This window comes from Mirounga angustirostris, unplaced genomic scaffold (genome assembly GCF_029215605.1).
Source record: "Mirounga angustirostris isolate CCGP_5_RB_7025 unplaced genomic scaffold, mMirAng1.0.hap1 SCAF_12, whole genome shotgun sequence".
NCBI lineage: Eukaryota > Metazoa > Chordata > Mammalia > Carnivora > Phocidae > Mirounga > Mirounga angustirostris.
In genome coordinates this window covers 57,399,528-57,422,376 of record NW_026991720.1, presented here as the reverse complement: position 1 = coordinate 57,422,376, position 22,849 = coordinate 57,399,528, and the positions used below count along the sequence as shown (strand labels likewise).

At 39.9% G+C, this 22,849-nt stretch overlaps 1 protein-coding gene across 2 annotated transcripts; it reads right to left on the bottom strand.

Moving 5' to 3' along the window:
- Nucleotides 1–1,735: 1,735 nt before the first annotated feature.
- AGR2 (anterior gradient 2, protein disulphide isomerase family member) lies at nucleotides 1,736–13,404 on the bottom strand. Of its 2 annotated transcripts, none has more exons than XM_045864605.3 (8): nucleotides 13,113–13,403; nucleotides 10,438–10,583; nucleotides 10,126–10,189; nucleotides 9,959–10,011; nucleotides 8,516–8,589; nucleotides 6,362–6,425; nucleotides 3,940–4,023; nucleotides 1,736–2,031 (listed from the first exon to the last, which is right to left on the bottom strand). In XM_045864605.3, the coding sequence occupies exons 2-8, from the start codon at nucleotides 10,574–10,576 to the stop codon at nucleotides 1,982–1,984; spliced, it is 528 nt and encodes a 175-aa protein (XP_045720561.1). In that variant the 5' UTR covers nucleotides 10,577–10,583; nucleotides 13,113–13,403; the 3' UTR covers nucleotides 1,736–1,981. The 2 variants fall into 2 exon arrangements, with proteins under 2 accessions (XP_045720561.1, XP_045720560.1); XM_045864604.3 differs by having other exon boundaries at nucleotides 1,748–2,031; nucleotides 13,130–13,404.
- Between the last annotated feature and the right edge of the window lie 9,445 nt (nucleotides 13,405–22,849).

Genomic DNA, 22,849 nt, shown 5'->3' with positions numbered 1-22,849 from the left:
GTTTAAATAATGTTGCCATCGGCATCTTCACAGAACTTTGTTTTGGATGATTTCCTGATTTGCAGGAGGACAAATTCTCAGAAGTAGAGGAGACCATGTCTTTGTTTAACACTTTTCTAAGGGAGATTTATCTTCCTTGCAACCTTAACATTTGACTTCCCAGAGATGTATTTATATCTTAAAAATTATATATGTTGTTCAAGTAACATTTTGTCATTCAACAAACTTTAAGGACTTAATTTTATATCAGCTTGATAAAAAAACCAATTTTTTAATTTTTATTCTGCTGTACTATAGAGGAAACCTGAACATCTTAGAAGTTGTCATTCAAAATATTTGTATATAAGTGAAAACTTTTTTCCCCTTCATTAACTCTCAGAGAACTTTCTAAATATAATATTTAACCTTTTTAACATATGTACCTACTTGTTTGTTTTTTCGTTTTGTTTGGTTTTTAAGATTTTATTTATTTATTTGACAGAGAGAGACACAGCGAGAGAGGGAACACAGCAGGGGGTAGTGGGAGAGGGAGAAGCAAGCTTCCTGCTGAGCAGGGAGCCCGATGTGGGGCTCGATCCCAGGATCCTGGGACCATGACCTGAACTGAAGGCAGACGCTTAACGACTGAGCCACCCAGGCGCCCCAACATATGTACCTATTTGTAAGAAGAGAGCCCAATCCCTCTGCCAATATTTTTACTGAGGATTTGTATGTCATTAAATCAACCATATGTACACAGACCCTATTAGTACATAGTTTTTTGATAGTACTGTGAAAGAGAAAAGAATTTAAAATGTATATTCTGCCCTGGAAAAGATAATAATGCCAAAGAAAAGTTTGTCAAGACAAGCAATAGATAATCAATATATCAATATTCAAAGCATGGTACGGACCACCATAGCCATTCATGGGCCAAAGAAGTCAGTGGGGGCTGGGTGATAAAGAAATTCCATGTGACAATGAATGTGAGATTCAATATGTAGTGAAGAAATTAATACACAGTTCTAATTTTTGTCATTCAGAATCAAGAGTTGAAAGTAGCGAAAGCTTCTCCCCTATTGAAAGCCACCACCTCTCTCAACTTCTCCAAAAGTAAGTGGTGACCTCTGACCTCTGCTCATAGACATGATGTCATTACCTTTGCTCTTCTCCCAGCTAGTCACGTTTTAGTGAAGATGGGAACAACTCAACTAAATTTATTCCAGGGCAGTGCTCTAAAATCTTGAGCGACCAAATGTATTATAAGGCGAATTCTTAGGCTTTCATTAGGGTATGTTCATGGGTACAGATGTTCTTTGACCTTTTCACAAAATTAGGGCTCTGATGGAGAAAGCTATCTGTCAGAGACTTTCTCTGAGAGGGTTCAATTGTGCAAAATCCAACTAAAATTGAATTCTTGAAGTAAAGTGTGTACATAGGAGTTTCTGGCCTGGGTGGGGAGGGGTTGTCTTCAAGGAAGTACCTGATCTTCTTGGGGTGCCTTTCTACATATTCTTTTAAACACATATTCTTTTTTGATACTTATATTGACTAAGCTCATGTCTACTTCTAGTCACGCAGTGAGAAACTATATAGTGATGTGTTAACTTGGACTGTCTTTGGTCTTCATTGCTCCAGATAAGTCAGTTTTTCTCCTCTTTGAATATTTCGTGTGTCCAGAAGTCCTATTTGGTGAATGAACTAAATAGGTTTTCTCTGAAGGACTAAGTTGGAGGAAAAATAACAGTCTGAACACCCCCAAAAGGATTTATTTATTTATTTTTTTTAAAAAGAAGCATGGCTTACTCTGGTAGTATGCAATATTGTTTTCATGCATATATACTTGAAACCAGATTTTAAAAAAATAGCTGTTGTAACAATAACCATAATCCAATCAGCATGTCCATCAGTGTGCCTGCATTCTCCAGTGTCTTCTAGCATCTCCTCTGGTTCTAAGTCTCAGGGCCGGACAGAGAGGGAAAAGCTTGCAGACGTTTTTTCTCTACAATTCAGTCTTCAGCAACTTGAGAGCTTTCTTCATGTTGTCGAGCACTAATGGGGAAAAAGTTGCCACAGTCAAGATGCCACCAGAAATTATATTGATAGCTCTAGTTAGCCCCTAAATTTGGGTACTTTATTCATTGTTGAATGGGGTGCTATTTCATGATAGGGTGAATAGTTGGTAATTTTGTGAGACTTTTTTTTCTAGAAGTATGTGACATGGTTTTACTACAATCCAGTTCTCTTCCAATATTTATCACGTGTCTTTTCTACAAAGCACTGTGATATTACCTGTGCAGGATACATGCCTTTAAGGAGTCCAAAGTCGTACTAAGAAATATGCCATTATCTCGAGAATGGCCAGTACTTGGCATGTACTTCCCTGGTCCTCCCGCACCCACTGGAGGCATCGCTCGCTAATGGACCATGATAATCTTTGCTGCGGCCAAGATGCAGCCTCAAGTCTTCTCCCCAGCATGCTGTTCTAGGTCAGTGCCACTCAGTAGGTATTTCTGTGATGGTCAAAAATATTCAGTGCCTGTGCGTTGAGTACTTAAACTGTGGTTAGTGTGCCGGAGGAATTGAATTTTAACTTTTTTTTTTTTTAATTTATTTATTTGAGAGAGAGAGAATGAGAGACAGAGAGCATGAGAAGGAGGAAGGTCAGAGGGAGAAGCAGACTCCCTGCTGAGCAGGGAGCCCGATGCGGGACTCGATCCCGGGACTCCAGGATCATGACCTGAGCCGAAGGCAGTCGCTTAACCGACTGAGCCACCCAGGCGCCCCTGAATTTTAACTTTTAATTAATGTAACGTTAAAGAGCTACATGGAGCTCATGGCTCACTTATTGGGCAGTACAGTTCCAGGCAGCTCTAGAACTAGTCATTGAGCAGGATTGGTTCTTAGGACGGAACCCATTTGTCTTCCCAGAAGGACTAATTCGATGTCACACCTATAGCTACAGTCTCCTGTTGAGGTGCTTTGTCTGCCCTGAGTTTCTTTTTTTTTTTCCTTTCCATTTTATGGCAACTCCAGGGAAAGTGAGCATCTTGCCAAGTCCTGGGAACCATCTTTCCTACTGATCTTTAAAACTGAACTTAAACTCAACATCAACGCACAGAACTACGTTATTTCACTTTCATTATTTGGAAGAAGTATTTAGGGCATGCAGATTCCTACTACTGGTGTAATAACACAGTTACCGTTGCCCTTGATTCTGTGGTAGGACTTTGTACGAGAGGGCGCCTAAGGAAACATTGAAAAGCAGGTAATATGGTCATAAAATCCTTCTAGAGAAAAAGATACCCAATCTAAAGAATCTTTCATTGAGATTTAAATAAATGAGACCACAGTGATGGGGCGCCTGGATGGCTCAGTCCTTAAGCGTCTGCCTTCGGCTCAGGTCATGATCCTGGAGTCCCGGGATCGAGCCCCGCATCGGGCTCCCTGCTCGGCAGGAGGCCTGCTTCTCCCTCTCCCCCTCCCCCTGCTGGTGTTCCCTCTCTCGCTGTCTCTTTCTGTCAAATAAATAAATAAAATCTTTTAAAAATAAATAAATAAATAAAATAAAAATAAAAAAGCTAAGTTATGGCGCTCCTGGGTGGCTCAGTCATTAAGCGTCTGCCTTCAGCTCAGGTCATGATCCCAGGGTCCTGGGATCAAGCCCCGCATCGGACTCCGTGCTCCGTGGAAAGCCTGCTTCTCCCTGTCCACTCCCCCTGCTTGTGTTCCCTCTCTCGCTGTCTCTCTCTCTGTCAAATAAATAAATAAAATCTTAAAATAAATGAATGAATGAATGAATGAATGAGACCACAGTGAATATGATCTGCCTGAGGGACACAAGGCTAGTCAGTGTCAAACTGAGTCTCTGTGTGTCGGAGCCCAGCTTTCTCCCTCCTCATCATGGACTCTACTCTTAGTGCAACAGCAATAGACATGTTCACAGGAGGTGACACTTACGTAGAGCTACATCTGAAGGTTCATAAGCATAGAGACGATTCGAGTATCTTCCAGTGATGTCAGCTCTAACTGTCAGGGATGGGTCTGCAAAGAAAAAGCAAACAAGAATGGAGTCGATGTTTCCAAGTAAGCTCTGTTGCATGAGGAAGCCCACATACTTGTCCATGGCCAGGGAAAGGAGCACAGCGTGCGATCCGCCTCATGGAGTTCTAGTCCGTCTCCTCTGCAACCGGGCCTGTGGCTGCCAGTCCCCAAAGCAGGGCCCGGAGCCCTCGACAGCTGCGCAATGCTATTTGTGGGAAAGGTTATGAACCCTGCTGTCCTATCTATAGCAACCTGAAGACAGAAGAAGACATCCCGGCAGGGGGGTGTTGGGTGCTTTGGTGAAAACACTGGCATTCTCTACTAAAGAACTATTTTAAACTTTTGAAATGCCCATGTTGTAATCTCAGTGTATTACCAAGAGCAACCTAGATAATTAGAAACCTACATCCAATGCTAGTTTTTAAAACCCAAGGTTGTTTTTAATGAGTAAAGGAACGCAAACCCGTAAGAGTGGCAAAGGCCAAATAAGCATGTAGGGCCCTCTCTATTTTTCACTCTATTGATATCTAGCTGCATTTAAAAAATAAAGATTTAGGAGTCTTCCCTTATGCACACCTACATCCCTAGAGGTTTAAATCCATTTTTCCATGTTTTATATTTAATTTGAGGCTATCAACTAATGAGAAAAGAAGGCATTTTGAAAATAAGGTGTATCGCCAGGGGAGGTACTAGGATCTACACAGGCCTAGAAACCTTGCCTTGTCAGGGAGGATTGAAGGGGCCTAAGGTACACGTCCTGAAAATCAGATGAAGGAGGCACGGGAGAACCAGTGGCTTGGATGCACGGTTGGCCACTGGTACCTTAGTGGACAATCTGTCATTTCAGAATGTTGGAATGGGCCCCACTGACGTTAATTACAAAAAGCAGACATTTATTTGTTCAACAAAGACTTAAAACCTATTATACTTCTGCTACGTGCGGAGGATACAAACGCAGGGTCTACTCTTTGTAATAAATTAACATAAGAAAAGCTTTTGAAACAGGCAACGATGGGCTCACAGAGCTGCCCCCTGCAGCTGGCTGCAAACCTTGAACCACCTCCAGACCTTCAAGAAATACCTTCTGCCTCCCATCCCGGCAAGATTCTGATTTAATTGCTTTGAGGTGTGGCCCCGGCAGCTTGATTTTTTAAAATCTTCTAGGTGATTCTAATCTGTAGCCAGCGTCTACACTCCTGAGCTGGAGTTGGTTCTTTTGGAAGGAATTGAATGTGCGTTAAAATGCCCTTAGACGGGAATAAATCCTATGAAAAGAACTCCTGCACAGAGTGTCACTGGATGACCTATAAAGTCCCAATTTAAACGTTGTAGATTTTCTAAATCTGAACATAACTGAATCTATAAAATTAGCTCGAGTTCAGCCTTCCTCCTTTTGATCCTTCACTTGTTCCTCTCCCCTGTTCTGTGCATTTAGTGTGAACTTGGATGGATCACACAGGTGCACCACTTGATCAGGTGAGCTCTGCCATGTGATGGATTTATTTATTCATTGTCCTTAAATCAGTATGACTTGGCTCAAAGTCAGTCTCAATTCATGTGTCCAATCATTTAACGAATATTTATTGCCAGCCTACCACAGGGTCACGCTGAAAATATGATGGTCAGAAGAAACACAGTCCCAGCCACAAAGAGCTGCATATTTCCCCCTATGGGGGAAAAGAGATACTAAACAATCACCCAATAAATACAAAATTGTATCTGAGAAAAGAGTGACTATTGAGAGGAGCACAGTGCCGCAAGAGCACATTAATGGCGATTGTGCCAGGTCAGGGAATGACAGTGATGACTAGGTCATGGGCAGGTGCATGGGGGAAGCAGGAAAAGCCTTCCAGTAGAGGGAACAGCACATGAAAAATACCAGTGGCTGGAAGGAGCATGGCTCCTCTGATTTCTTTTCTGCCAGCCATATTCCTAACTTGCCCACAAATAATTACAAAAAATGTCAGAAAGAAAAATCCAACATACAAGTTGGAAGTTTGCCTGATGAAAAATAAGAATTTACTGGCCTGATGTATTCAGGAAAATGGGCAATACATTTAAATAGTTAACAGGGTGCTTCCTTCTCTGATGTATTTGTGACAGGACATGATAAGTTTACTTTAGTAGATGAGAAACAAACGTGGAAATAAGTGGAAGCTTGAATTTTCTAATGAAGAAATGTGGAGAAATGTAAAGGAATGTTCTACCCCTTGCTAGGCCGTGGCAATGGCATTGGCCATGATGGAGTGGCAGATGAGGGAGGGGGTGTCGGAAGACGAGATATCACGGCACTTGGGCAATTATCAGTGTGCTTAATCTCATTGTCATTTTTACTTACCAACAAACATGATCCTGGGGACATATTGGCCATCAGGAGAAAGGTGTTTGTCAGTTGTTTCATACTAAGATTAAAAGAAAAGACAGCTTTTAGTTTGTCTATTCTTGAGGTATTGTCAAACTTGTTAATACAGAAATCTGTCCATTACTGGGGGAGGCGTCTCGAGATACTGTAAGGCACATCTCTTCCACAGAGAGTTAATAATACAGATGAGGGGCAAGCTACACACATGAAATAATAAACAAGAGAGCCAACCATAATACAGAACCTGAGGTAGAGAGCTGAATGAACATGATAAAGAGCAAAAAAGTTCAAGAAGGGAGACTACGGAGGGAGTTACGGCATTTGGGGAAGACGTCTTGGATGAGATGGGAGGAAATAGAACAGTGAAAAAAACCAAGTCATTTTGGAGAAATTACAGAAACAAATAGGCTTATGGCACTCATCTTTAAGGAATGCACGTCAGTTGAGAGACACAGGTAAGGACGTGAATACTGAGGATCCAGTTGGTGCGGTGTTATGAAGGAGGACGCGAAGGTGCCGTGGGTGACCAGAACAGGGCATTTAACCCTGTATGCAAGGTCGACTAAGACTCTCTGAAGTGGGTGGGGAGGAGTCTTAAAAAAATGAATAAGAGTCAGGTACATGGAAAACAAGGTTACTCCAGGCAGTGGGGAGAGATTGCACAAAGGTAGAGGAAAGGCACGGCACTTTCTGGGAGGACCATGTGTTTTGGGAGGATTGAAAGAGGACGCACGAGGCAGTGGTGAGAGAAGATGCTAGAGAGCTGCTTCCGGGGCCGGCTCGTGAGAGGTCTTGCACGCCGTGCCAGTGTTTGCGTGTGTTCATGAATAGATCAGAACCACTGGAGGGATTTCGAAGTACCATGATCCCAGTGTGGTTTTTAGAGTCAGTCCCCTGATGGCCACGTGGGATTAGCTGGGATTTATTTTGTAGGCAGGGAGCCACTTAGTAATACTGTAGTAAACTAGGCAAAGAGAGAAATTCTTACATTAAACAGTGGTCCTCACTTGATAGGGAAGTGACCTACAGCAAGAATATTTAGAAGTTAGAACCACAGGGTTTCTTGACTGCTGGAGGTGAGTAGGAGAGCGCAATCTCGAATGGAACTTTCAGTGAAACGTGGAATAAAGAACAGAGAGCTGTTGGAAAATCCTGCACCAAGCGATAAATTCAGTGTTGAACACGTTGAGTTTAAGCTAATAATGCAAAATCTGGGCCACGGCTGCACACACAAGTTGGAAATTGTTGCGTGTTCAGGTAAGGTTTGGCAATTACCAGTGCGTGGGCATTGATTAAAGGCAGATGTAGATGAAGTTATCCATAAAGAATGTAAAATATTAAAAAGAGAATATAAAATATTGAGAAGTCAAGCAGAGATTCACCAAGTCACTAATATTAAAAGGTAGGAAGAGGAATAGGAGCCTGTGGAAGGGAGGTGAGGAAGAACTGATGCTTCTTCTTTGAAGAAGCCAACCTTTGTCAGCTTGTGAAGAGCGGAGAGAGAGGGAAAGGGAGAGGGAAGGGGGCAAAGGGGGAAGGAGGGAGGGAAAGGACATAGGGCTAGGGAGAGTAGTTTTGTGAGTTGTTTATTGTTCGCTTGTTTCCTTTTGGAAGGAAAAGTGGAACCTATTTGTAGCTGAATAGAAAGAACTTGCAGACAGCTCGACCATCAGGAAGGGCACTGATGGTGGAATGCACATGCGAGGGGAGGCTTAAGCCCCTGCACTGATTTGCTTTAGACAGCCTGGGAAACTGTCACTCCTGGGAGAGAGGAGCCAAGGACTAAGAAGGGGTGCAGGGAGAGAGAAGCCGAGGTCTAAGAAGAGGTGTAGAGCACCAGGAATTTAGGGAAAAGGGCACAGGAAGAGATCTACAAGGACAAAAGCCTTCCAATTTTTACAGCAACTGAGAAAATCCTGACAGCCTAAAATCGTCAATTACTAAATAAAAGCACAGCCATGCAAGATAGATTATTAGTAAAATATCTTTTTCCTCCGTAATCTGTGAGATGAGATCTCTGGAACAGACCCCAGTCAGTGCAGTGTGACTAACAGGCATAGGAAAAATGAATCATCCATTTCAAATAATGAGCCATGGAGAAATGTCAGTGATGATGAAAAGTGAACTTACAACTAGATTGAGGAGGACAAACTGCTCTGCCAATTTCTGGATTTCTTTATTTTCAGCAAACACTTTCTTTAAAGCTAGAATAAACAGAAGAATCGGTAAGTATCCATCTCCTCGCTGACTGACACCATTGCTCTCTCTTATATTTTAAGCTGAACTGTATTTTTAATGTAATATCCAACTTTGCCTTTTTAGCAAATGAGTAGTGAAGTAATATCTAGGCCATTGACTACCTTTGCTGATTGCCATTCACTCATTCAATCATTCATTCATTTGTCCTTTTTTTTTTCAATCCATATTTACTGAGTGATTATCATGTGGTACAACCAGCGTCATGAAAAAAAAAATAAGAAGAAAGAAAGGTAATGTGCTGTCTTCCTAAAGCTCAAATGCTTATGTGGGAAACAGACCATAAACAAGTAAGCAGATTATCTAATAACTTCAGGTGGAGATACGCACTTTAAAGAAAAATAAAGCAAGGCAAGAGGTTTAAGAGCTCTAGAATGTTCAAGGTAGAGCTCTCAGAGGAGGTGACATTAAAGGAGAGAATGATCCACTTGAAGATTTTGGGGGTCTGTCATGCTAGGCAGAGGAGGCTGCAAGAGCAATAGCCCTAAGGCAGGAATGAGCTTAGGTCTCAGGAGGAGGAAAAATGCAAAGGCCAGGCTAGACGGAGTAGAGAAAAAACAAGGGCAGAATGGTAAGAACGCAAAGATAGCCAGGGGCCAGATTATGTCCAGCCTTGTAGGCCATGATCAGGAATTTAGATTTCATTTACTTGTGATAAGAAGCCACTTGAGCACATGAGTGAAAGGGTCTGATTTATGTTTAACAGCCTCACTCTGGTTCGGTATGGAGAGCTAAGTGCACGGTGATCAGTTAGGTGGCTGTTAAAATAGTCTAGACAAGATGTGATCTTGGCTTGGATCAGGGCGGTAAAATGAGTCAATAGGAAGTGGCTGGATTTGGGCAGGACCTACATGATATATGGAGCCCAGGAGAAAACAAAATTATGGAGCCCCTTACTCAAAAATTACTACGAATTTTTAAGACAGCAACAAGCAGAGTTTTAAATCCAGCATAGGAAACTTCCAGGGCCTTGTGTGACTGCACAGCTTACACACCCATCAAGCTGGGGCTGGCTTCTGGATATATTTGGAAGGTAAAGCAGTGGTATTTGCTGATGTAGGAGATACAAGATACAAGAGAAAGCAAGAAGTCAAGGATGGATCCTAGAGTTTTTTGTTTTTTTTTTTCAAAATGTGCACCACTGGTTAACACAAAGTATGGAAATATTTGAATTTACTTTAAAATATGTGTTATTACATAAGATATTCTGTTTTACTTAACTGTGCTAGGCACTAAGGATAAAAAGATGAGTGACCTGAACCTTGTCCCTAAAGCTAAAAGCCTATAAAGGAAATTATATTTAGAAGAATAAATTACCTTGACTGTGTGGGCATTCATCCAAGTGATGAATAATCATTAAGGGCTTGTTGCTGTAAGAGACAGAGATGGGGTAATTTTTAATTAGTAAGATTTTATGTAAAGCTACATATCACTAGAGGGTGCTCCTGGGAGCTTTAAGAGAACTCTGTGACCCTCGTCTTTACCTTGTCTTGCATTTGTATAAAGCTTCTTCGTAGGTCTGAGTCCAGATGAGTTGATCACCCCAACCTAGAACAAAAGGAACCAGTATATTTAAAAGCTATTGCAATTTCAGACTAAAGCTGTTGAAAAGCAATGGTAAAGACTGGGCTAAATATATACTAGATACTAATCGAATGCAAAACCCTCTAAAGAAAGTAGAATTAATGATAAACTTTGATACATTTAGAAGAAACACGTTCAAGAATATTTTTGGCACACAAGCCTCAGCTTCTCAATGAAGTGGCACTGAAAGGCGACCAAAAGCTGACTCGTACCTCTGGAGAGGGTCTGGGGCAGTTTGGGTCCAGAGTCCTTGGTGTCTTTCTTAGCCCCTGATTTTGCTGTGATATCTTTGGCCAGAGTGTAAGAGAGGGCGACAAGGAGCAAGAATGCTGACACCGAGATCTTCTCCATGGCAAATCTGATATGGAAAACGAGGAAAATATCAGTAAAACAAAAGGGAATTAGCAGCCTTCACAGCCTTCGGACTGTATCACAACCCTGGGATACAAAGGAATTGACGCTTAGTTGAGACTGAAAACATGCAGCTGGTATGAAAAACTCCCTTGCGCAGAATTTTCCTAAGAGTGCTAGTGTGAATATCTACTGACTTTTGACTCTATCAACAGATACAGACCCATGAAGATATAAATATACTGATGGAGCTCTCCATAGAAACCTACAGTATAGAAATAGGTATATAGATATATTTATGAAAATAAATGTATATACTCTTACAGCTAAGGGAATTTACATTTAAATTTTATATTTCAGAAATTTTACTACTGGAAGGCACCTTAGGGGTTACCTCCTCCATTTCTCAGGAGATGGGTACAGAACCTAGTCCTCCGGATCTTGCCAGTTTGCAGTGCTGGCTCCCATTTTCCCCTCTTGAAACAATTCCCCTAAACACACATACTTCTTTAGCCTTCTGTTAAAATGGGGCTGTTGCCATTAAAGAATAAGATCTAAGTAAAACGAATCCTTATTTAAATTCAAACTGCCAACTTTGTCACTTAACTGAAAACTTATACCCAGCTAACTCTCTCCCTAGTGTAACATTTACTCAAATTCCATTTATTAGTTCTGAGGTGACGAAAATCTGTCCATGCAAGTTCATTCCACTGAAACAATTCTCTGACTCTCTCCATGGGCTTGTTATCGGTAGGTGATCGTGGGCATGTATTTTTGGGCACAAAAATATCCTGTGGGGCTTAGGACACAGAGAAACCAAACCCGTGTGTGTCTCTTTGTTAATTTTTTTTTTTTCCCTTCCAGTATTTCACAGTTGATTCTTCAGGAAAGTTACAATACTACAAGGCAGAGGCCTGTAGACAGGAAAGGGACCAGTTAGATAAGATCGATGAGTGAGCGGGAGAGTGCACTAACTAGGAGAGTTGCACTAGTAAATCACTGTGGTTATCTCTCACGTGCAGAATTAGAGATGGATTCCAGGAAAGACAAAGACTGAAATTGCTTCACAAATACCACGCTAATATGGGTGTAGGTCTCCATAAACTTGCAAAGGAAGCAGGATGGGCTGTCAATGCTTAGTATTTTTAAGGGGGGTGAGTTTCTCACGTTCTGATAGCTTGAGTGGGAATCTTTGCTAAGCGTTAGCTGTTTTTAAAAAAAGCGTTTGAAGTACCCAATTCTGATGATGCCTTGGCTTCAGCCGACCAGTTATCATCTATCCAAATCCTAGTATGTGGCCACAAAATGTCTAACTCAAAAAAGACATAAACAAAAAGCAAAGATACACTTTCTTCATTTTCTACTCGGATAAGAATGTGTACTCTAGGTCAGCAATTCCCAGCCTTCTTAGTGCAAAGATTTCTTTTTAACATAGAGGAGAAAAAACAAAATAAAACAGGAACTTGGATGTGAGCATAATTGTACCTTTAAAATAGGAGTTGATTCAGAACCATATCATGGCAAATAACTACTTGGAATTTATCAACAAACATTTGACTTTGTATTTTATTTATAGCAACAGCATCTCTTTATATCAGAAAAAATCGTGACCCCCGGGTGAAGCATTTTATCTATTTGGCTCATCGATGGTTCTTGCTGCATGCCCCCTTGTCATCGCTCCGCAGCTCACCGGTTGGAACTACTGACATAATCCATGTGTTTATGGCAGGATGACTCACTGAAGCCTAATGCCACTCCTGCTGTATAAATATACTGCTGTAGGCTCACTTTCTGAGATTCGTTCTATCAAGTTTTCATAATAAGCGGACTCGGACTCGGCTCTGCAAGGGTCCTGCCTAAACCACCTCAAAACAGAACGCTAACCATGGGAGATAGAATTTGGATGCACACGTGCGCACACACACACACTCCATGGAACCGCCTCTTTTTACTGGTCACTGTGTCTGCTTATCTTTAGCAGGGAATGAACTTGCAGGAGGTGTCAGGATCCCTGTTCATAAATGCTTCAGGAAAGCAGCCAGATCTCTCCTCTTAGAGCCCACCCCATGAATTTCAAGACTGAAGATGTAACAAGAGTATCCTTACAGCAGATGGAGAAAGAGAACTGTGTTTTCTGATGTGCAGTAATACTGTGAATTGCAGCTCCTAGCGGGCAGTCCGAGCAGAGATTTGCCAGGCCTCTGGGCCTGTGCTCTAGCCAGTGGGTGAGAAGCAGAGCAGTTGATGGTGAGAAGTGCACGGTGACGTGACAGACGCTGGGCCCTGTCCCAGGCCTGAACACGGTTAGAGCTCACCCACGCTTAAACCTCTTGTTTCCAGAGGGAGAGAGCTTACCTTGAAACAGCTCAGGAATGCAGCCCTCTACCAGCTCCGGCCAAACAAAGGCCCCAGTAAGCCTTTGATGGAAATTCCATTATTTCCCCTCCAAACCCCTGGGAACTACCTTGCACTTCTCTCTCTGTTGATTCCTGCAACTTTACAAAGTGATCAGAGCGAGTGCCCTGCGGAGCCTTACCTGATGTCCCCACCCACCTGTCCGTGTGAGCCAGCCGGCCTCAGTGCGGTCCAAGCCTCCTAGTGTGCGGGCTCAGCCCGAGCCTCTATTTATGCTCAGAGCACACCTCAATCCCACCCACTAATCCCGTATTTACATGTTGCAAACTCAGAAAGGAGCTTTCCTTTTCCCCAGCAATGATCTTCCCTGGGCTGAAGAGTTCCTTGTTTTTAAAAATAACATTGTGAAGGATATGTTTTTCAGTATGCATGTTTTTAACTGTTTGTGAAAGCATATTGTTAACAGATTTGGAAAGATGGGCAGAGTGCCAAATCCAGGTAAACTTTAAATGAAGACATTTGATTTGCCTGAAGGCTGATTTGTCTTTATATGATTGGATGGAGTGTGTGGTTTGTAGATTTTTTCCCCTCCCCCTTGGGCAGATTGCTTTTATGTAGTTGAGAACACACAAGAGATGAGTCACAATTCTAACTCCTCCAGTCACCTGACCTGCTACCCTCCATTGTAGTACAAATTATTTTCCACCATACGTTTCCTCTTCCTGACAAACAAAATGTACATTCACAATGGCTATGAAGAAATTACAAATCAAGTGTTCACAAAGTATTTCAAAGCTGAGGAAGTTATTGAAAAAAGATACCTAATACTATGAGTTTTTATTAATTACATTGTAGTTGAATTTATGTAGCAACTTCCCTCGAAAAAGTTCAAAAGTAATTCACAGGTATTCTCTCATTTAACGGCAAACTTTCCTGCAAGGCCTGTAGAACGTAATTTACCTCATTTTTCAGACCTAGAAACTAAGGTCTGCAACTAGTTTATTTCACTCAAGATTATGCAATTATTCACTAAAGATTTTAAGACTGATTTTCTATAAAAAATTTCAATCCTGAGTTTTGTTCATGAAGCTATACGCAATCCTTAAAGCTCAGAATGGGTAAATCTTTAGCAATAGAAAATTAACTAATGGGATACAAACCCTATAAACATAACTTTTTAAAATGAGTTAAGATCATAATATTTCAAAACATTTTCAAGTATATACATATATATGTATATTTTATTGATCTGACAGAACGAGAGCAGGAGAGCACAAACAGTGAAAGCCGCAGAGGGAGAGGAAGAAGCAGGCCCCCTGCTGAGCAGGGAGCCCCATGTGGGACTCGATCCTAGAACCCTGGGATCATGACCTGAGCCAAAGGCAGACGCTTAATCAACTGAGCCACCCAGGGGCCCCTCAAGTATAAATATTTTTTGATAAAGCCAAAATTCCCATGGGCAAATAGTGAATTTTCTTTCACTTCCAAATGAGTTTACAGAGGTAATTTCTTTAGAAGTTTGACCAAAGACTGGTTGGCTCAGTCAGTTGAGCTTCCGACTCTTGATTTCTGCTCAGGTCATGATCTCAGGGTTGTGGGATGAGCCCCACATGGGGCTCCACACTCAGTGGGGAGTCTACTTGAGATTCTCTCTCTCTCCCTCTGTCCCTCCCCTTCTTGCACGCATCGTGCACTGTCTCTGTCTCTCTCAAATAGATAAATAAATCTTAAAAAAAAAAAAAGTTTGAAGACAATGATTTGAGCTGAACTTTAAAACTGCAAAGGCTTTTATATAAACCCTTAGTCTATTCAGCCCGTAGAATATTCAACTCAACCCCCTCAACTGTGCAGATGAAAAAACAAAGATGTTAAAAAGCTAATGACACTGAAGATCCCCACGACTCCTTTAGAGCATTGCTGGGACCAAAGCCCAGGGGTCCTCTAATCCATCACCTGCTCAGAGTGGAAAGTGGGCAGGATTTGGGGTCACAAGATTTCAAACTGAATCCTGCATCCTGGTGCATACTCACCAGACAAGCAGAGATACCACTTAACTTCTCTGAAACTTCGGTTTTCTTTTCTATGAAGCGGGGATAGTGTTAATGGTATATAACTGTTTTGAGTACTAAATGAGATTTTAATGAATTAAGAAATGAGAAAGTCCCTGGTTTTATTAGTTTGCTAGATGTGCTGTAACAAAGTACCACAGAGTGGGTGGCTTAGACAACAGAAATTCATTTTCTCACAGTTCTGGAGATTGGAAGGCTGAGATCAAGATATTGGCGAATTTGATTTCTTCTGAGGCCTCTCCTGGGCTCCTCAATGCCGTCTTCTTCCTACATATTCACATGGCCTTCCTTCTGTACCTGTGTCCTAAATTCTTCTTCTAAGGCACCAGTTATCTTGGATTAGGGGCCGTCCTAATGACTTATTTTACCTTAATTACATCTCTAAAGACCCTATCTCCAAATATGGTCATATTCTGAGGTGCTGGGGGTTATGATTTCAACATGTGAATTTTGAGGGGACAACTCAGCCTGTACACTTGGTAATCAAAAACATCTTGCATTTGTTATAATTCATTATAATGGTATCATAATTATTCAACTGTATTCCTGTGCCTGATCTCGTGTCATTAAATACCGAGTATTTGTCGTAGTGACTAAGGTATGACAAGGAGGAAGTAATTATTAGAACATACCTTACACACATCATGATGATTGTGGTATCTTCGGCATACGTAGCTGTCTTGGTGTGAAGCAACGAGGGTTTTGTAGATGGCACAAGTTTTTCTTATATGTTATCATACATCATTACTTTTAAAACTTATTTTTTTTTAAGATTTTATTTATTTATTTGACAGAGAGAGAGATAGTGAGAGCAGGAACACAAGCAGGGGGAGTGGGCGAGGGAGAAACAGGCTCTCTGCAGAGCAGGGAGCCCGATGTGGGGCTCGATCCCAGGACCCTGGGATCATGACCTGAGCCGAGGGCAGATGCTGAACAACAGAGCCACCCCTCAACCATCATTACTTTTAACAGTGACATCATGTAATCAGTCTTTCAGATTTGCCAAATACTGTAAAAATCTGCTGTTAACAAATTATTTTGTTTTTTTAAATAGACTCCACACCTAATGTGGAGCCCGACACGGGGCTTGAACTCATGACTCTGAGGTCAACACCTGAGCTGAGATCAAAAGGGAGATGCTTAACCGACTGAGCCACCCAGGTGCCCCAATAAATAAACATTTTGATTCCCCAAGTAGGATTTGGTAATGTGATATATAAGATAATGTTTGGCAAGTGAAACTACACATAGTACCAACGACCTTAACAATAGGTTAATTAAGTGCAGGCTATAGGTTTGTGTTTTATACATTTATGTCATCATACTTTTAGAGGTGTTTATTAAAGCAGATTTTAAAGTAGATTATTTTCTATTTTTCAGCAGAATTTGGAGACTTACAACAATAAGTAGCAATTATTGAGTATCCGGTAGGCACTGGGCACTTGACTATTTCATTTATTCATACATTCTTTTGTTTCCTCACCAAATAGTCATTGAAACTATTTGTGTAGCAAATAGTATGCCAAGAAATTGTCAGTCATTGAGGTAGCCAGACATATACACAGAAAATTGTCATTTAGGGCAGTAAGCAATGTCATGGGAAAACCTAAAGAAGTTGAAGGCATTGTCCCTGCCCTAGGGTTACTTATGATCTGACTGAAAAATGAAGATAGAAACTCACTAAAAATTAACCATCCATGTGAGAATATCATGCAATAAGGGACAAGTAATTGATATAGACATCAGCTGTTGTTATTTTAAAGAGAAGGTAGAGATTGTTATCCGCTAGAATGTTTACAGTGATAGCGGAAAGCAAGATTTCCAGCTGGAGAAAATGATAAAGAATTTGCAAAATATGTTTGTTAGATATTTTTGTTTGTTTGTTTATCTGTTGGATATTTAATGGGACTAGTCTACCAGAGTGAGATCTATCTGGGTAACGCATAAACAATAGGTTCAGAAAGTTTTGAGGCTATGTGCCTGTATCCTTGGATGTCATTATAAGTTTAGATTTCACCCTTAAGAGGAAGTGTCCTGCGGAGGTAAAGAAGGCCAGTTGTAGATTCAGAGTGGTTTGAGTTCAAATCCAGCTTTATGATTATTGCATTCTCTAATAACCTCTGCAGATCACTTAAACTCTCTGTACTTTAGTCATCTCACTTGTAAAGTGGGGATAGATAGCAAAACCTGCTTTCTATTATCTGTGGAAGACTATATAAAATAACTGAGTGCTTTGAATGATACATAGCATATAGTAAGGGTTCAGAAATATTAGTTACTGTTACAGAATGTATAACTGGCTTCTCTGGGTCACAGTCGTTTAGGTCTCAGTCCATTAACTCCATTATGTAATATTAAGTTGGTGAACTCCCTGACAGCAGAATCTTTGATTCCTCTTTGATTATAGCCTATCATGAGGCTTAGATTTTCAACACACACTGTTGGAAAAATGAATTTGTTATCATAACAACCTCACCAGACACGATTCTTTTAAAGAATAAAGAAAATAAATTCAGATGTGTGGACGTAATTGACCCAACGACACAAAACTGATGAGTGGAGAGATGACCGAGAGCCCCCATAATTGCTGATAATTAATCCAATATTCCTTCCTGTCTACCAAGCTGCCTTCTGATGTCAGGAAGAGATAAACCTGTAAGCAACTGTTAACCCTCCCTCCCCCAAACGGAATAATGATGAGCTTTATGTAGAGGAAAAGGAGAATAGCTTCTTGTCCTCAAGGACTTCGCCTCTAATGGAGGCTTTTCAAAAATATTTATCTAACTGCAGACCAGGCTGCTGAATGAATATGCTTTCCCTAAACTCTAGCTTACAGAAAATAGACATATAGCATTAGTGTTTTGACATACAGGATGAGTTGATTGCTGGTTTAGTTTTTCTTGATGTTTGATGGGGGCTTTTGCATATAAAAATAATTGTTTCCCACTTTGTGGGGTTTAATTGCTATTCAGTGTATTAAAGGTAAAAATTTAAAGCCTAGCTTTTCCTAAATCTACAGGTTTAAGGATTAATTTCAGTAGATTAAATTTACCAGATCAAATTTAACCTATGTGACTTCAATAGATTCAATTAAATGATCACAAATTGATTTTTCTGAGTCAATAGATTTAAATTCAGTGGATCAATAACCTCTTTAACAAATTTTGCTAATGGGGCTCCCCCAAATACTTTTAACTACAATTTACAAATTTAATACTGATATATCTAATTCTCTTAAACTTTTAAAATGCCCAAAAGGGCAGATTTGCAGACATAATTAGGAAAACCTTTCTAAGCACTTTAGCAATTCTTGTAAATATCAGAAATAGAAATTACTGGATCTTAATTTCAGTTCTATGAACCTTTTAAATATTGCTCACAGTCAAATATATCTTTCAAATTAAGATTCTAATTTTAGTTTATTTTTAATGAGCCACAGACTCTTTAAAATATCAGCTTTTCTTATATCTTACAAACACTTAAATAACAAACACATGAAGGTTATCCCAATACTTTCAAAACTTATTCTTCGGCTTCACACATAGAAGTCTTAATCCTGATCTGAGGACTAATAAGATCTGAGGAACTTCATCAGTTTTAGTCTTATTTCCATTCCTTCCAGGGGCCGGCAAAGAGCAGATTTACCTCTCACAGGGACAAAGTTTCCTCGGTCTAAAGTCTGGGACTTATGATACGCATCAAAGGCTGCAAAGTAGTCATTGACATGTTATATTTAAGGTTGTACGATTGGATGTGTTTCTCAAGGGAAAGTATAGAGCAGACAGCTCAGCATGGAGCCTTGGTAATACTCGTCCATTTAGGAAGGTGAGAAAAAAGTGCTTGTAAAGCACAATAAGAAGCAGTCAGAAAAGTCTGAGGACATCCAGGATAGTGCCATGCCCTGAATCCACGTGCAGCAGGACCCACAAGCTCGAGTCAACAACAGGCATGAAACGCAGGTGAGACAGTTTAGGGGGGCCGGAGAAGGGCACCCACAGGCTTTTAAGCATTCGAATGGTTTCCAGAGCTGTCTGATTTGTAGCCAGACACTTGAAGAAGACATCTGATTGCATAAAATTAATTGCCTTAAATCAAAATTCATGAATGGCATGGGTTGAAATATTGAAAAGCCAAATTCTCTGCTAGAGTAGTGTATTATCTTCTTGGATCATGAATACAGTGATTCTTTGTCCCAGTTTGTCCAGAAAAGTCTCATTTTAGGCCTGTTGCTGAGTATAGTAATTAAAAATAGCTCCTTTTACTCTCAGAAGTAGTATGATTTGGACAATTATTCATATGGTCTAGATGATGAAATCTATCAATGTTCTCTGTAGGAAAAATGCTCACACACGTTCCTCCTTTGAGGAACCCGTATACCCCAGCTTAAACACTCTTGTTCAAGTGTTCATATGTCTATTAGCCATCTCAAGGAGTCCACAGCTTTAGAATTTTGCATTTAGCTCTCTATACTTGTTTTATAGCACAGTCTAACATTTCTTCCTGGTTATCAGAAATGTTATACCTTGTACTCAACTGGAAGGAATCCTAGTCTCATAGGCATTAGAGTCTCTTGTTTTACCTGAATAAAGGTCCACATTCAGAAATCCTTTTAGATCATGGTAGGGATGTGCCTTATAGGGAAGAAGACATAAAAAGTAATAAAAAAAAGTTTGGAGGGCGCCTGGGTGGCTCAGTTGGTTAACCGACTGCCTTCAGCTCAGGTCATGATCCTGGAGTCCCGGGATCGAGTCCCGCATCAGGCTCTCTGCTCGGCAGGGAGTCTGCTTCTCCCTCTGACCCTCCTCCCTCTCATGCTCTCTGTCTCTCATTCTCTCTGTCTCAAATAAATAAAAATAAAAATCTTTAAAAAAAAAAAGTTTGGATAGGCTGGAAACAGGGATAATTTAAAAATATATAAATTTGGATCTAGTAACTTTTTTAGCCATATGTGAAAGACGGAGTTCAAATACATTAAGGAGACGTGTCCTTAGCAGTTGGAGTCTGACCCTAGAGTCAATATTGTTACATGACAAATACACTTCTGAGGGTGAGGCCCTGAACAAGCAGAGATGTCGTCTGAAGCTCTCATTCCTCCTTAGGCAAGTGACTTTTTAAAAGCCTAATCCTGCCTTCTGAGATACATTTACTTTGACTTCAGTTCTAGGAAATTTCTTCTGGGAATTTTTCAAGCTTTCCTCCTTCAAAAACTATTAAATCATTATTTTCTTATCCAAAGTGAACAAGCACATTGTTGTGTGGTCACGACTAGAGTTTTCTCTCTTATTATCCGGCTGTCTGTGCGCTGACATGGCAGGTGTTTTGTAAGGGACAGTGGTAAATGAACCCCAGCGTAGTATGGAAACAACAAAAACGTTACATATGAATAGTAGCTTGGTAAATAAAACACATGGTATACTCTATCATATGATATAATACTTCAAAGTTGGCGAAGTTTTCTTTAACAAGCAAAAAACTTGTAAATTTTAATATTTTCACCTCCAGCAGAAAACACTCATTACTATTAAACAAGTGGGCTCAAAAAAGAAGTACTATTATGCTTATAATTTTCTCATCTGTCAATTAGTATAGTAATAAATAACTTTCCAAACCCTCAGTATTTTTTGTGCATATAATTGAATATATAATTGTGAATATATTTGATCTTTCTTGGAAGATCAAAATAACCCTTTGTGATCTATGATTCTAAATTTGCCTTGAGTGTGTTTGTGTGTCTTTTACATACCAATTAATTCTGTTATATTGTTTCTCCAAATGGAAGAATTGGTTTCAAAATCTGAGTTTGGGGATAATTTTGAGTTTAAAAAAAAAAAACCTTCTCTAATGGTTATTTAAAGAAATGCAGAGGAGTCTGGGTGACTCAGTCAGTTGAGGGTCTGTCTTCGGCTCAGGTCATGATCCTGGTCCTGGAATCAAGCCCACATCGGGCTCCCTGCTCAGCGGGAAGCCTGCTTCTCCCTCTCCCACTCCCCCTGCTTGTGCTCTCTCTCTCTCTGCCAAATAAATAAATAAAATCTTTTAAAAAAATGCAATTACTTATTGCTTTCACAAATTAATCTTTTTTGGAACACTTTGCAGTATCAGATTTTTATGTTTTGTCCTTAAAGTTAAGTACCAATGAAAGAATAACACGTACTCGTGTTCTCAGCATTCTTCTATTTGCTGTGTTTTCCAGGTGACTCATTCTGTAATAACTTTATTCTCATAGTCCTCAGCAATAAGTCAGCCCTGAAAGCAAACAGAGAACATTTACTTTCTTCCAGATTTCTTTAAGACCTCGTCATCATTTCAAGCCTAAGTTTTGTGGTGTTCACCACATTGCATTTTTTCTAATCTGTCCTTATAGGAAAATATCACATTTGTTCATTATTTATAGCCTTTTAGACTCTGCACAATGGGAAAAAATGGGTTCTAATTCAGTGAATATTTAGGCTGTAATTTTAGAAGTGTGTCTTAATTACACTTAAACCAGTTTTCTATTATTCTTATTTTATATTGGATTGGCAAATGAAAATCTTTAAGTAAAAGAACTCCTACCAATTAATTACTGTAAATGTTAAGCCATTTGATGAACTTGGTCAATTTCCCGAGGCTGTAAAGATAGTTTAAGGGATTTTGAATGTCTCCAGGGCACGAAATGCAGATATACTATAAGGAGGTTTTCATATGGAATCATTCAGGTCATTTTGTTTAAAATGCTAGAATTAATATTAGGATAGTTTTTGTTTTTTAAGCACCAAACTATGGATAGGAAATTTCTAAAAAACTCAAATGGATACATGGACATCTTATATACGACTTAAAGTCTAGTCTTATCTGACTCATTTCACTAGTCCTACTCATGCTCATTTTATACTGCTCTTAAATGAAAATCTTCATTTCCTCAAAGTGATTGCAAAAGATTTTTATGTGACATGTCCAAAATTTGTATCATCTGCCGCTCAGATTGGTTTAGGAAACTGAAGTTAATGGCTTTCTGAAGCTGGGGAAAGGAAATAAAGCAAAAAAATCTGTGAAAATAATTAAAATTTCTGAAATCATACATTTTAATGGATGTCTTAAGTTGTTATTAATAACTACTGCTGTGATTTCTGAAGTTTTATTAAGGTGCTAACATAAGCACAATTTTCTCAAAATGTAATTGGCTACTCATCCTGTGTTGAATATTCTCTTGATTCTTGGTAGTAAATTGGGTGCCATGGTTAGACCATTTTCCTCTCTCGGCCCCATTTGTCAATGTTTATCACAAGTTTTTCCTGCATAATTTTGCCTATTAGAGCCGTTTAGATTGTTTAGAACTACTGGACTATGGAAAAGTGGATAAAAGGACTTAAAATGATCGCTTTGGGATTACTAAACTAACCCATTAATTTCAATGAAGAATTTTCTTTCTGCAAAACTACTGTCAGAAGTAAAAATAAATTTTTTTCTTTTTATTTCTATTGGCTTTGGGTGTTACTTTTGTAACCATTTCAAATAGTATACCTTACTGAATTTTGGCAAAGCTGCCTCCCTTTGTTGACTAATTACATGTTCTGAGCTAGATTAAACCAGAGATCTAGTATGAAGTAATATAATATTTATTTTTGGCGTGTGATGCAAGAATGACTAAATTTAAAAAAACTAATCCCCAAAGCGTATTGTACTGGAAACAATGGTACATCCTCTGACATCCTGTCACTAGGAAGCACTTCAGGTTTCAGTGGAACAACAGACTGAGCTAGCTCACAATTTTTTTAAAAAATGACAGATTTCAGAGGGAGCTTTGCACACCATTCTGAGTTTCTGATTCTGTGGCCATTTTCCCTTTTGCAAGGCACTCGGGAGGAAT